Consider the following 14,162-nt stretch of genomic DNA (forward strand, 5'->3'; position numbering starts at 1 on the left):
GCACGCGCAGCCCGACACGCACACACGCAGCTCGACACATATGGAGACACATGCGCAGTCTGACATGTGCACGCGCAGTCTGACACACGCGCAGTCTGACACACGCGCAGTCTGACACACACACAGACACGCGCACACACAGCCTGATACACACACGCGTGCACACACCGCACAGTCTGGCGGCACGCACGCACACACACAGTCTGGCACGCACAGTCTGGCGCGCGCACACGCATGCAGTCTGGCACGCGCGCACGCACAGTCTGGCGCGCGCACACACACGCGCACAGAGTCTAGCGCACACACAGAGTCTGATGCACACACACACGCACAGATACTGGCGCGCACACACACACACGCACACAGTCTGATGCACACACACTTGCACCTGCACAGTCTGACACACACAGTCTGACACACATACGCAGACAGAGCCTGACGCACGCACCGTCAGAGCTTGACATGCATGCACACATACTCCCACACACATACTCCCACATACACTCCCACATACATACTCCCACGCACATACTCTCACACATCCTGTAGTAGAGTAAAATCCAATTCCTACAGGGTGAAAAAGTTAGGAAAGCAAAGGAGCACCCCCTTCTCCTACAATAACATGCAAACGCCCCTTTAAGGGATTGATTTGTTGATTTGCTCATTTATTTGATTTAAAAACAGAGGCATCTGAGATATTGGGTGTTGGTTTGGGAGGAGGCAGGCAATTATAATGTAGCATTCTGTAAATAAATCTAGTATTAAGTAAAGATTGTCATTTGGTTTTCTACTTCACCATCTGGCTTTAAGAAGTTTAACAATGGTAATGATAGAACAAGGGATATGCCAGGCATTAGATTACAAATTGTGGCTGAATATAATCTGCTGTTGTTGTTGGCTGCAGCACCTCATGGATAACCACTTTTGAGTTGTTAGATCTGTTCTAATCTATCCCATTTAGCAGACTGGTACTACTACACAATACGAAGGAAAGTGTTCTTAGTCTGAAGGTGAGACTTCATCTACATAAGGGCTCTGCAGCAGTCACTATTACAAATACCATCATGGACAGATACATCTGGGAAAGGTAGATGGGTAAGGATGAGGTCAAGTGGATTTTTCCCTGGTGTTGTTTCTCTCTTTCTTTTTTAGTTTGCTGTGAAACATGGACGATTTACAGCTATCAAGAAAGGAAGCTCAACAACTTTCATCTTCTCTCTTTGTGATGCAATCTGGGCATGACATGGAAGGCCAAAATCATGAATGCAGGAGTCCTCTCAAAGACAAATCTCCAATGTATGTTGGCAGAGGCAACTTCGCTGGCTCAGGCATGTTCACAGCATGGAAGGCAGATGCATAGGCAAGAATTTTCTGACAAGGCAGGCAGAGCCAGAAGACCAGTAGGACACCAAAAGCTCCACTTCAAGAATGCTTGCAAGCATGATATGAAGGCTCTAAACATCAATTTTCACACTTGGGAGACACTAGCCAATGACAGAGCAAAATGGTAACATCACCTGTGGGCTGGTGTGTGCCACCAGGGTGATTAGTGGCTTCAGAGGTTTGGCAATAGGCACCAACAGCAAACAACATTATATGTGGCAGAAACTGCCTCTCTCAGATTGCTCTCTTTAGCCATCAGCAAAAGTGCAGCATATGAAGCTACCACATCCCGAATGGGTTTGCTGCACTTACATCATCTTATGTAGATGGAAGGATGCTGATGATGTTTCTCTCACTACCAGCTGCATGTCCTGCCTGGCAGCTATGTCCTTAAGGACTCAGCTAGCTGAGTGAGTGGTGCTACCAAACCACTCTTGGTGATGGATATTGTAGTCCCCCAACCAGAGTACATTCTGTGCTCTTGCTAGTCTCAGTGCTTCTTCCAAGTGTGTTCAACATGAAGGAGTACTGTATCATCAACTGAAGGGTCCTGTAACATGAACTCATTAGAGACCTATTTCTGTGGTTGTCACAGCTGATGTCCGTATACTTTCATGTTTTACTAACAAAGAACAGGAAAACAGTCCCAACACAGTTCTGGCAAGGTACTTTTAATTAAGCAGTTGCAAGTTGCATATGCTTCTGCTGCAGAATCACAGAATTATTACAGCACAGAAGGAGGCCATTCAGCCCATCGTGTCTGCACTGGCTCTCTGAATAAGCAATTCAGCTGGTGCCACTCCCTTGCTTTCTCCCTGTAATCCTGCATATTCTTCGTTTTCACATAACAGTCCAATTCCCTTTTGAATGCCTCAATTTAACCTGCCTCCAACACACTCTCAGGCAGTGCATTCCAGAACTTGACCACTCACTGTGTGAAAAAGGTTTTCCTCATGATACCTTTGCTTCTTTTGCCAATTACTTTAAATCTGTGCTCTCTCATTCTCAATCCTTTCACGAGTGGGAAATTTCTCCCTATCTTCTCTGTCCAGACCCCTCATGATTTTGAATACCTTTATCAAATATCCTCTCAGCCTTCTCTTCTAGGAACACAATGCCAACTTCCTCAATCTATCTTCATAACCAAAGATTCACTAGGTCTGCAGCCTTTTGTACTGGAAGCATACATGTTTTTTTATTTGTGCATGAGATGTGCATGTTGCAGATAAGGCCAGCATTTGTTGCCCATCCCTAATTGCCCTTGAGAAAGAGGTGGTGAGCCGCCTTCTTGAACCACTGCAGTCCATCTGGTGTAGGTTCACCTGCGTGCTGTTCGAGAGGGAGTTCCAGATTTTTGATGCAGCGACTCAATCCACCACAACTCAAAAAACACATTTAATCTAGACATTCATTGTACGAGAGATTTTTTCATATTATAATACAACTTACTTTGAGACAATGCTCATGCAAAGTTTCACTTTACCTCCAGCTTCTGTTTGGTGTCTTTCCCCAAAAGGTCTCTGATCTCTTCATTGTAAATTTCCAAATATGAAGCCCTCACCAGGAACTTTGTATTTTCTGTACACTGTCAGTGAACACACAGTGGCAGTTAAACCACTTAAACTGTTTACATTTTGCTGCAAAATAATCAAAATACTGAATGGGAGTAAATCTAAATGTAATGTAATAATAGCTGATTATTTCATTTTATGAATAGCTAAGGAGGAAGATACTGTATGAGGAGGAAGACAAAAACAAAGATAGAATATAACTATAAATAGCAACTTAAAATGTACTTTTTGGGGTCACTGTTCTTTACTTCCTCCCACAAGAACACAAGTAATCAACTATCTCCTAATCCTACCTCTAGGACTGGCGAAAGTGATTTACCATCCAGTTTTATTTTCTTCCCTGTGGAGAGCTGCTTCATCTCTGGTTTGGACAGTGCTGACAGAATAACTGTGATCAGGAACTCACCACGTGGTGAATCCCAAATGCAAACCAGTGTTCTGCTTTATTCAGGAATCTTTGAAGCACATCTGAATATGTCATTACTTATGCTTCATGAGGACATGTACCACACCAAATGTTCTGAGGTTAAAGCAGGATGGAATTCATTTCTCTGCACCTTTAACACATTAGGACACAGATAAACGCGACAAAACTAGGACTACCACTGGAAAAACTGAGACATGCAAGAAAAACTACATCACCATCTCCTTTGCAACTTTGATTCCCACAACAATTCAATAGACAACCCCAGGAAACTCTGAGCTATAGCTTAACTACCTGGATACTCTCAAATATATGTTCAAAAGCCCTGGGAATAACTCCTCGTTGCGATGTTGGATGAGAAATGCCTTGCATGGTGAATGACTTCCCACTTCCTGTCTGTCCATAGGCAAATATTGTTCCATTGTAGCCTTCAGTGACACCCTAGAAAAGAATGAAATTACTCATAATTGAAAATTATAATTATAAAGGCATAAAACGGTGTCTCGATCAGACTGATGACTATCATGTGTGGTATGGAAATAAAGATGATTTTTATATTTATATGGTTTTTAAGAGTATATCCACAAAAATACATTTATTTTAAAAGTTTACTTTAAAAATTTTGCCTCTCCATTTCTCTCCCCTCCTTTCTTAAAATCCATCTCTTTGTTCTTATCTTAATCTGTCTCTACCCTGGGCATCTGTTTCTCCCCAAACCTCTAAATATTTTTGAGTTTCTGGTGAAAATAAATGTTTTGTGTCTAGCATAATTCATCATATCTATATCCTGCCTCAAATATAAAAAGTTACTATTGTCTCATTTTTCAGGGAACCATCAAAAATACATTCTTGCTTCACAGGCTTTCACCACTTCTCAAAGTTCTTTCCCCATCTTTTAACAACCACATTGTTTTCTTCCGATATCACATTAGCGACCACACTTCAGAGTACCTTACTGGCTGTAAAGCACTACCTCAGCAAGTACAGGGATTGAACCAGCACTGTTGGTGTTATTGTCTGCAATTCTGCACCACAACCCTAGCTAACTGAGCTAATCAGCACTCCCCTACCCCACTGAAATAATAAGGAATAATAAGGGTTAAAACAGCACTCATTTTATGCTATAAATGTATCACACTATCCTAAGAACCTCATTCCCCAGAATAGAGACTAGGACTTTGACAATGAACCCCCCTCCACATTGGACAGGAAATGGTTTACTAAGTGAAATCCACATAACCTGACCTCAACATTCCCACCACAATTTTGATGCTGAGAGATATCAAGGCATCCGTATGTTCTTACTGTGAAGATGTGGAACACTTAATAATATCTTTAAATCGGCTTCCAGTGATGCAATTATGTACCCAATTTTAAAATAACTTGTTCTGCACCAGTTTCCCCGGGGTCAGGAAATTTAGGTTGAATTGGAGGTGATGGTTAGCAGCTCCCCAAGATAAGTTTCTCTTTCAGCACTCCTTATAAGCCAGGAGGAACAACAGTGCTCCCTCCGCGCCTCTCAAGGAAGCTTTCATCCTCCCCCCAGCCCTAATCTCTAGCCTCACCTCACCTAGCCCTCTTGATTGCAGATCTCCCCATCCTGATTACCAAATTGAGCTTTCTCACCAATGGTGACCTCCCACTACCTCCACTCCTGGTTTTCGACTGGAGCTTCCTTCTGATTGCTGACCTCTCCCCACCTCCTCCTCCCTCACCTGCTCCTCGCTCCCCACTTCCCGATTGCTAATCCTTGCAGGACACCACTAAACACATCCTGCTAATTGGAATACCTGCTCATTGTTCCTACTATTTGTCTCCTGCCACTCAGCCAATTTCCTAACCAGGTCAATCATTTGCCTTCAATTGCATGAGCGTCAAATTTAGCCAACAGTCTATGAAATGCCTTCTGGAAGTCCATATAATTAACATCCATAGACATTTCCCTGTCCATTGCTTCAGTAACATCTTCAAAAAGTTCAATCAGGTTCATCAGGCATGATCTACCCCATACAAATGTATGTTGGCTCTCTCTGATCAGCTGAAAATTTCCAAGTTGTTCAGTCACCCTATCTTTAATTATTGACTCTAGCAATTTCCCAGCAGCAGATGTTAGGCTAGCTGGTCTATAATTTCCTCATTTTCTACATCGCATTTCTTAAATAGTGAAGTGGCACACACAATTTTCCAATTTAAAAGAATGATCCGTGAATCGAGAGAAATTTGTAATATTATAGTTAGGGCATCTGCAATATTCTCATCTACTTTTTTTAAAACCCTAGGATGAAAACTATCTGGTCTGGGGGATTTGTCACACTATAGTACCATTATTTTATTTATTACTGTTATTTTGTTCACATTAATTTTGGATAGTCCCTCAGTCAATATTAGTTACATTGGAATGTCTGGCACACTGGCCTCCTCCTCCATTATAAATACTGATGCAAAGTGATTATTCAGCATGTCTGCCATTCCTTATTTTTACTGACAATATCACTAAAGTGATCAATATCATTAAATCTAATGATTTCTGTGACAAATGAGAAGTCTAAACCCATAGTTCTCACAGTAATTGCGATATTGTCAAACATATCCAGATAGATGTTAGTTGTAAGAGAATTATGAAATTCCATTTATTACAACATAGGACTTGTTATTTTCTTTCACTTTGCATGCGTTTTTCTCTAATGTCCATGCATAATATATATTATTCACAACCGAGAAGAAAGGTGGGTAATGTGATTCCAGCTCTCTCAGGGTGTCATTTTATAGTGTCTTGAGTGTCTCACTCTTCAATTTTATACTAGATAACCATCAAGAAAGAACTATGGAGATTTATAGCACTGAGCTGGCAATTTGGCCTATGTTGCCCATATCAGTTCTTTGCTAACGCAATTTGTGGATCTTGGGTGTGCTTTGGAACAAAGAAATATAACGGTGGAGTAGCAGAATTTGTTCTTTGTTATAAGGAGCATTCAACCTTCCCTACGCTGAAAGTATCTTCTTCCCTGTATCAGGGAAGACAGAGGTGCTCAAGTATTGGAAAAGTAACTTTCAATATTAGTTCATCATCCATGGAAGAAATCAGACAAATCAATATTGCAGATCCAGTGGGAAGAGAAACATTCATAGCTTTAGTTGGATAAACTAAAGTAAAAAAAGAGGGATGGAGTATTCTGCTTAGTGAAGAAATGTCTAACCACATTCATGTTTAGGTGTATTGCTATAGTGAACCCAGAGTGAAAATTAATCTTCAGGAGATGCTACAGAATTCTCAGTAGGTTTAATGAGAGAGAGCATAGCTGCAGCAATCAGTTGCAGCGTTGCAACTCACTTATAAACAGTCATGACTACATTGAAGTATTTTGCAAAGTAACTTACACTTAAGGGGTCCCTTGTTGGCTTTGGCCCTCCAGCAATCTCCCTCTGCCTTCACCAACTCCACCCTGCCCCTCACTGGTGCCTGCCTGACTGACCCTGCTGCCCCCAGACCCCCTTACAAGGTTGGGAGGATGGCCTGCTTTCATGGCATCCTCTTCTTCCAGGCACCATTCCAGCAGTGCTCACTGATCTTGGTGTCGTTACTGAAAAAGTGGAGCTGTTGGCCCTTTGATTGGCCAGCAAATCCTGGGGACGGGCAGCTGAACTGTAAAGGGATAACAGCCCCAACTGTGACTAATTAGTTGCTTGAACCCCAAAAATACAGCCAGGGAACCCACAAATGGTTAAGGTGTTGGTGCCCTTGACTTTCCAACCCATTGTCAGAAGCACACCACAACACCAAAATTCAACCCAAAGACCCCCTCTTCACATGGAGGACATCCTCCATCATGTTGTGTAAAGTAAGATAGTAGAACAGGGCCAGCAGCTCAAAACATGATATCTATGAAATGCTGTGGGTAATCAGCAATGGCAGAACTGTATTCTACCATAATCTGTGGCCTCATAGTCCATCATATATCTCATTCCTCCACCTTCATCAAGCCAGATGACCAAGACAGCACCAGATGTGCCTGAAAGAGGTGCCAATCTGGTGGAGCTACCACACAGGACTAAATGCATGCGAGTACAAAAGGTCAAAGCACCAGCAGTGCTGAGGAGATGATCCGTATTGGCCTTCATCTAAGGTTCCCACAATCACAGGTGCCAATCTCCAGCCAAATTGATTCACGCCATGTGGTATCAAGAAATTACTATCTAAATAAGATATGGGCCCTGACAACATCCCAGCAATAGTGCTAAAAACCTGTGCTCTAGAACCAGCCATAGATCTCGCCAAGCTATTCCAGTACAGCTAGAACACTAGCATTACCTGACAAAGTGGAAGATTGCTCTGGTCTGTCCCTTCCACAAAAAATAGGACGGATCCAATCTAACTAATTAACATACAATCAGCCTACTCTCAAACATCAGCAAATGATGGAAAGTGTCGTCAACACTGCTATCAAGGAGCAATTATTCACCAATATCCTGCACCCCAAAGCTCAGTTTGGGTTCTGCCAGGGCCACTTGACTCCAGACCTCATCACAGCTTTTGTTCCAAACATGGACAATAGAGCTGAATTCCATAGGTAAGCTGAGAATAACTGCCCTTGACATCAAGGCAGCATTTGACTGCATGTGATACCAAGCAACCCTAATAAAATTGAAGTCAATGGGATCAGGGAGAAATCTCGCCACTGGCTGGAGTTATATCTAGTGCAAAGGAAGATGGCTGTGGTTGTTAGAGGCCAATCATCTCAGCCACAGGACAGTACTGTGGAAGTTCCTCAGGGCACAGTCCTAAGCCCAACCATCTTCAGCTGCTAACAATGAACTTCCCTCCATCATAAGGTCAGAAGTGGGGATGTGCACTGATGATTGCAGAGTCTTCAGTTCCATTCGAAATTCCTCAGATAATGAAGCAATTTGTGCCCACATGCAGAAAGAATTAGGCAACTTCATCCAGGCTTGGGCTGATAAGTGGCAAGTAACAATCACACCACACTAGAGTCAGGCGATGACCATCTCCAATGAGAGTCTAATCACCTCCCCCTGACATTCAACAGCTGTACCATTATCGAATTCCCCACTATCAATATCCGGGGATCACTATTGACCAGACAATTAACTGAACCAGTCACATAAATACTGTGGCTACAACAGCAGGTCAGAGGCTGGGTATTCTGGCAAGTGAATCATCTGCTTCCCAACAGCCTTTCCACCACCTTTAAAGCATGTTAGAAATGTAATGGAATACTCCCTGGATGGGAACAGTTACAACAACACTAGAAGCTCAACACCATTCAGGACAAAGCAGCCTGCTTGATCAACACCTCATCCACCACCTTGAACACTCACTTCCTCCACCACTCCCACAATGTGTACTATCTACAAGATGCAATGCAGAAACATGCCAAGTGTTCTTCCACAGCACTGCAAACTCTACCATCCAGAAGGATGTGGGCAGCAGATGCAAGGAAAGACAATGTCTGCCAAGTTCCCCTCCAAGTTACAAACAATCATGACTCAACATTTCAATGACATTGCACTAACGCTGGGTCAAAAGCTTCCTATCTAACAGAGCTGTGGGAGTACTATCGCCACTCAGACAGCTGTGGTTCTAAAAGGTGGTTCATCACCACTGTTGCAAAAATCTGATTTCATAATTCATATGTTTTAGAAATATACTTTTAGTCTGGTGATTGGAATTTTAAAAAATGTAAATACATGGAAAAACTTGATTGAGAAACTTTTAATTGTATTAGGGTGACGGTGGGGTAAAGATAATGTCACTGGACTAGTAAACCAGAGACCCAGGCTAATGCTCTTGGGACATGGGTTCACATCCCACCACGGCAGCTGGTGAAATTTGAATTCAATTAATAAATCTGGAATATAAAGCTAGTCTCAGTAATGAAGACCGTGAAACCATTATCGATTGTTGTAAAAACCATCTGGTTCACTAATGTCCTCGAGGGAAGAAAATCTGCCATCCTTGCCTGGTCTGGCCTGAATGTGACTTCGGACCCACAGCAATGTGGTTAGCTCTTAAGTGCCCTCTGAAATTACCTAGCAAGGTCAGTTCAAGAGCAATTAGGGATGGGCAACAAATGCTGGCCTTGCCAACAACGCCCACATCCCATGAAAGAATAAAAAAATCAACCAGACCTGGATTACTTACAGTTCAAGGGATAACCCGTGTTCATTCAATAAGGTCAGACTTGGAAGTGGGACATCTAAACAATGGGTGACCCATCTTTGAGATTTTAGAAGGGACAGGGTGTCTGCAATTATTTCAATAATTACTCATGTAGTCTCCAGATCAAAGAAGTTAACAAAACCTTGTAAACAGGGAGATTCCTTGGTGAAATCACCAAGTCTGGAAAAAGGGTTGTTGTCTCCATTGGAGATATAAAATATTCTTAGAATCAAATAGTTGTTTTGAAGATAAAAGATAATTAGTTTACATTTCTGTTTGGAACAACCCGAAGTATGCCACGTTACTATGGAAATGTATTCTTGTTTTGGGTTTTATCTGTGAGGATCTGCAGTCAGCTCACTTGGAGTTCTGCAAGAAGTTAGTTTGGAAGCAGCTTGGAAACAAATACAGCATCTGCCAAGAGCTGTGAACCAGCAGTTGAAACCATAACAGAGGGCTATCAGAAACCCAGGAGGTTTTCTGATGTTCAACCACTGAGGAAGAGTGCAGTGAGAGCCCCAAGCTCGAGCTGAGGCATCCAAATTCATGAGGTCTTCAAGGAAAGTTGAAGGATCGCTTAGCCATAAGCCAACAGAAGGGTCCTCAGGAAATCCAGTACCTCAAAGAATAGCTGAAACACTAAGGCAAAACCAAAGTGAATTCCAGAGAGCTGTGGCATACCTTGGCTTGGTCCCAGAAGTAAATGAATCCTCAAGAGTCTTGTAATATAAAAGTGTTCCAAAAGCATATTAATTCCCATAATATTATTGTGATTTATTGTAAAAGTAGATTAATAGTGGGGGTTTGTGTGTGTGTGCGTCTGTCTGTGTGTGTGAGAGTGAGAGAGAGATGTAATTGAATTGGAGACAGCTGGTCTGGAGGATTTGACTCATCAAAAGAAGCCAGGTTTGAAATGCTAAAAACGTGGCTGAAGTCTTAGAATTTGAGGTGAGGCGAATTTGCATTTTTAGATAAATCAGGGTAGTTTGAATCTCAAAGAAAAGGTAGGATGTTACACCTAGCCAGAGGAGCTAGGCCAAGCAGTGCTTTTATTTTTCCCAAAGTTACTGATAATATTAGCACCATGAAAGGAATTATATTATGAGAAAGGTAAAGTTCCAATGACATATGGGAACAATGGGATTTACATTAAAAGGGAGAAACATGTATAAAGGAGATTGAAGCTATGTGTCAGGGAAGGCATTGTAAGATCTACCAGAAATGTGAAAAGCCTCCAGTATTTGCGCACTAAGCCTGCTGTCTACAAAAACTGAAGCTAGGAAAAACCACTTTGAATCTACTTTCCAGTGTATTGTGTTGACTTGCCTGGATCTGTTTAAATCTATTTATTTTCACTGTTGCCTTAATGGGGGTGTAACTGGAAGCCAGATTAATTAGGGATTTTAGGAGTTATTATAGTAGTAATTTGTAGACCTATGTATTTGCGTGGAATGCTTTCTTTCGTTAATAAATGTTTAATTTAATTTTCTAAAAAATATCTCTAAAGTCTTGGTGGACTTAGTACTACTGAATTCAGGGCACGCATCTCAAAATAAATACAAATTGCAAAACCATTGTGACTGCACGATCAAGTTTCCCTCGTGGATTTGACCCACCTGGCACACACCATCTGCCACGTCATAACATAAGGGAATTCTTGGGTAGAAGTAAAAAGTAGAATGGGGTGTGATGAAAGTATAATAATTTTCATAATACTTTTCTGGTTTATTGTAAATATAGTGTGTTTATTTTTCCCAAAGATTACTGTCAATATTGGCAACATGAAAGTTTTTATATTATGAGGAAGATACAGTTTCAAAGACATATGGAACAATAGAATGTACAGATTAAAAAGGGAGAAACATATATAAAGGAAAATGAAAGGCTATGTGGAAAGAAGGCCATGTAAGATCTAACAGGAGTGTGTGAAATAGCCTTAATTAAGACTCTAGCCATGTGTGCATGAGTCTGCTATGTGAGTTGGGGAAAAGCCATTTGGAATTCCACTGTCAAGTGGATATTGTGTTAATTTGCTGGTTCTGTTTTAAATCTAAAATCTATCTTGGACTGTTGCCTTAAGAGGGGTGTAACTAGGGGTCAGGTTAATTAGGAATTTTAGGAGCTATTATATTAGTAAGTAATTTGTAGTCTTATGTATGTGCTTGAAATCTTTTATATTTTGTTAATAAATATTTTAATTTCATTTTTAAAATCTCTAAAGGACTTGGTGGACTTATTACTTCTGAATTGAGTGCACACATCTTCTTATAATAAATACAAATTGCAAAACTGTTGGATAGCGTGACCAAGTTTCCCTTGTGGATTTGGTCCACCTAGCACACATCATCTGCCATGTCATAACAAATTGGGGGCTCCTTGCGGGATATTTGAACTTCCTTGATTGGTTTGGAGTTGGTGAATTTTAAGGCTATGAGTACGAGAAGTTGGTGTGAGGGATTTTTAAAGTGGCGAGACTGGAAAAATGGCTGTATCCATGGCTAAAACATTTTTGGAAGTAGAAGACATAACTCTGATTGGATTACAAAAAGTGTCTAAGGGTGAGTTAACAGAATTGGCGGATAAGTTACAGTTGTGGTTACCTGTAGGTGCAAAGAAAGTAGACATAGTTGAAGTGATAGCATAGCATTTGAAATTGGAAGTGATACCTGAAACTAGTGAGTCACAGCTGGAGGTCGTGAGACTTCAGTTACAAATGAAGAAGCTTGAATTTGAACAAGTAATGGCAATGAAAAAACTTGAACAAGGGGCAACAGAGTGTTGGCCAGGGGCTACAGCTGAACTGCTGACACAGGCAAAAGCAACTTTTGACCTGAAGTAACCTGAGTCCAGTCACTGAACTGAGCAACTTTTGAAACCTGAGCTCCAGTCACTGGGCTGAACTGGCTAGAACCGGTTTTGAAGTAGCTGAGTGTCTTGAAGACAAAGGAAATGTGATGAGCCCTTATTTAGAAAAGGAGGAATGAGGTGATACTGCAAGTCTTGGAACAGAGCCAATGAGAATATGCCACAGATCAGGCAAGCAGGCCTAAACCAACGGGAGAGAGACAGCACAGCTTGAAGAGATAAGATTCAGTATAATACTGGAAGGATTTCGGGAGTGGAGCAGCGAGCCTCCGGAGACCAACCATCGCAGAAGCGGAAGAACCTACGTCAGCAACGTAGAGACGCAAGAGAGAGAGAGAGAACGGAACACCTGGCCAGCATCAGCTCTCCTTTTCGGATATTAGCTTTTATATTCTGTGACCACTCAGGGAGTGTCAGAGAAACCTAGTGGGTGTGCGTTTAGATCCTAGTTTTGTGTATAAAACTGTATAGCCTGCTGTAAACTGCATGTCTATATTTAACCAGACGTATAAGCTATATGTAGATGATCTAACGACGTGAATAAAACGAATTTAGAGTTAAGAGAGAATTGGCTCTTCTCCTCTTTGTACTAAGCCAATAACCGTTACAGGTGACCTCCGGCAACAAGAGAAAGAAAAAGGTCAGAGAAAGAGAAGGAAAGAGAAAAAGAGAAAGTATTTCAAAGAGAAATGGAAATGTGAAAACTTGACCTCCAGAGGGAGAAGCTAGCAATAGAGGAGAGAGAGAAGGAACGAGAAAGGGAATACTGGTTTAAAAAGCTGGACCTTAAAAAAAAAAGACCTCAGAGGAAGGTTCTGATGTTGACAAAACCTTCTATGTAAAGCCCAGTGGGTAGATGTTTGAATTTGTGCAAGCTCTTCTGAAGTTTGAAGAAAGGGATGCAGAGGCAGACTTTATTTCATTTGGGAAGATAGCTAAACAGATGAAATGGCCACAAGAAAACTGGACATTGCTTTTAGAGTCTAGGTTAGTGGGTAGAGCTCATGAGGTTTATGCTTCACTGTCAGAAGAAGTGTTGGTGGATTATGATGCAGTAAAAAAGGCTATTTTGAGTGCATATTAGTTGGTTCCTGAGGCATACAGGCAGAAATTTAGGAATATAAGGTAATAGCCTGGGCAAACTGATTCTGAGTTTGAGAGAGTAAAACAAAGTAATTTTGACCGGTGGATATGGGCATTAAAGGTAGAGCCAACATATGCATCTCTTAGAGAAGATATTCTTATGGAAGAATTTAAAGATTCAATTCCTTCAGTAGTGAGAGCTCATGAGGAGGAACAGAGGGTTAAAACGGTAAGACAAGCAGCAGAGATAACTGATGATTATGAGTTAGTTCATAGAGCTAAACCTTTTCTTCATCACCCTTTTAAATCGGAGAAGGATAGAAAGTGGGAAGGTGAAAGGAAGGTAGGTAGGTAGTTAGGGAAGAGAAGGAGTAGTTGGAAATTCTCAGGAAGATTTTTCTCAGACTGAAAAGGAAGGTGCTGAGAGTAAAAGTGACACTTGAAAATTGAGGCACACGAAGTCAATGTGTTGGAAGTTACAGGGAAAATTTGTTACAGTAATTGGAATGCAGAAAAGCTCTGGAAGTAAAAGTACTGTGGATTCTGTGGTTCGGGAACAGGAAAAACCGGTGGTTTGTGTACAGGGAAAGCAGGAAGAATCAGTGATAGGTAAGGACGGTACGTTCATAACTTACCCAAGGGAATTCTGAAGAGCAGG

The 14,162-nt window shown here is 41.5% G+C and overlaps 1 protein-coding gene across 1 annotated transcript in view; it reads right to left on the minus strand.

Moving 5' to 3' along the window:
* Positions 1 to 14,162, minus strand: part of kif17 (kinesin family member 17) — a 102,865-nt gene that overhangs the window by 80,981 nt on the left and 7,722 nt on the right. Inside the window, exons 2-3 of the mRNA XM_078558273.1 lie at positions 3,673 to 3,819; positions 2,867 to 2,968 (exon numbers count right to left, since the gene is read on the minus strand). Coding sequence (XP_078414399.1) covers positions 2,867 to 2,968; positions 3,673 to 3,819 — 249 coding nt within the window. The remainder of the gene's footprint in view (positions 1 to 2,866; positions 2,969 to 3,672; positions 3,820 to 14,162) is intronic.

Source organism: Cetorhinus maximus, chromosome 15 (assembly GCF_964194155.1).
Source record: "Cetorhinus maximus chromosome 15, sCetMax3.hap1.1, whole genome shotgun sequence".
In the NCBI taxonomy this organism is placed as follows: Eukaryota; Metazoa; Chordata; class Chondrichthyes; order Lamniformes; family Cetorhinidae; genus Cetorhinus; species Cetorhinus maximus.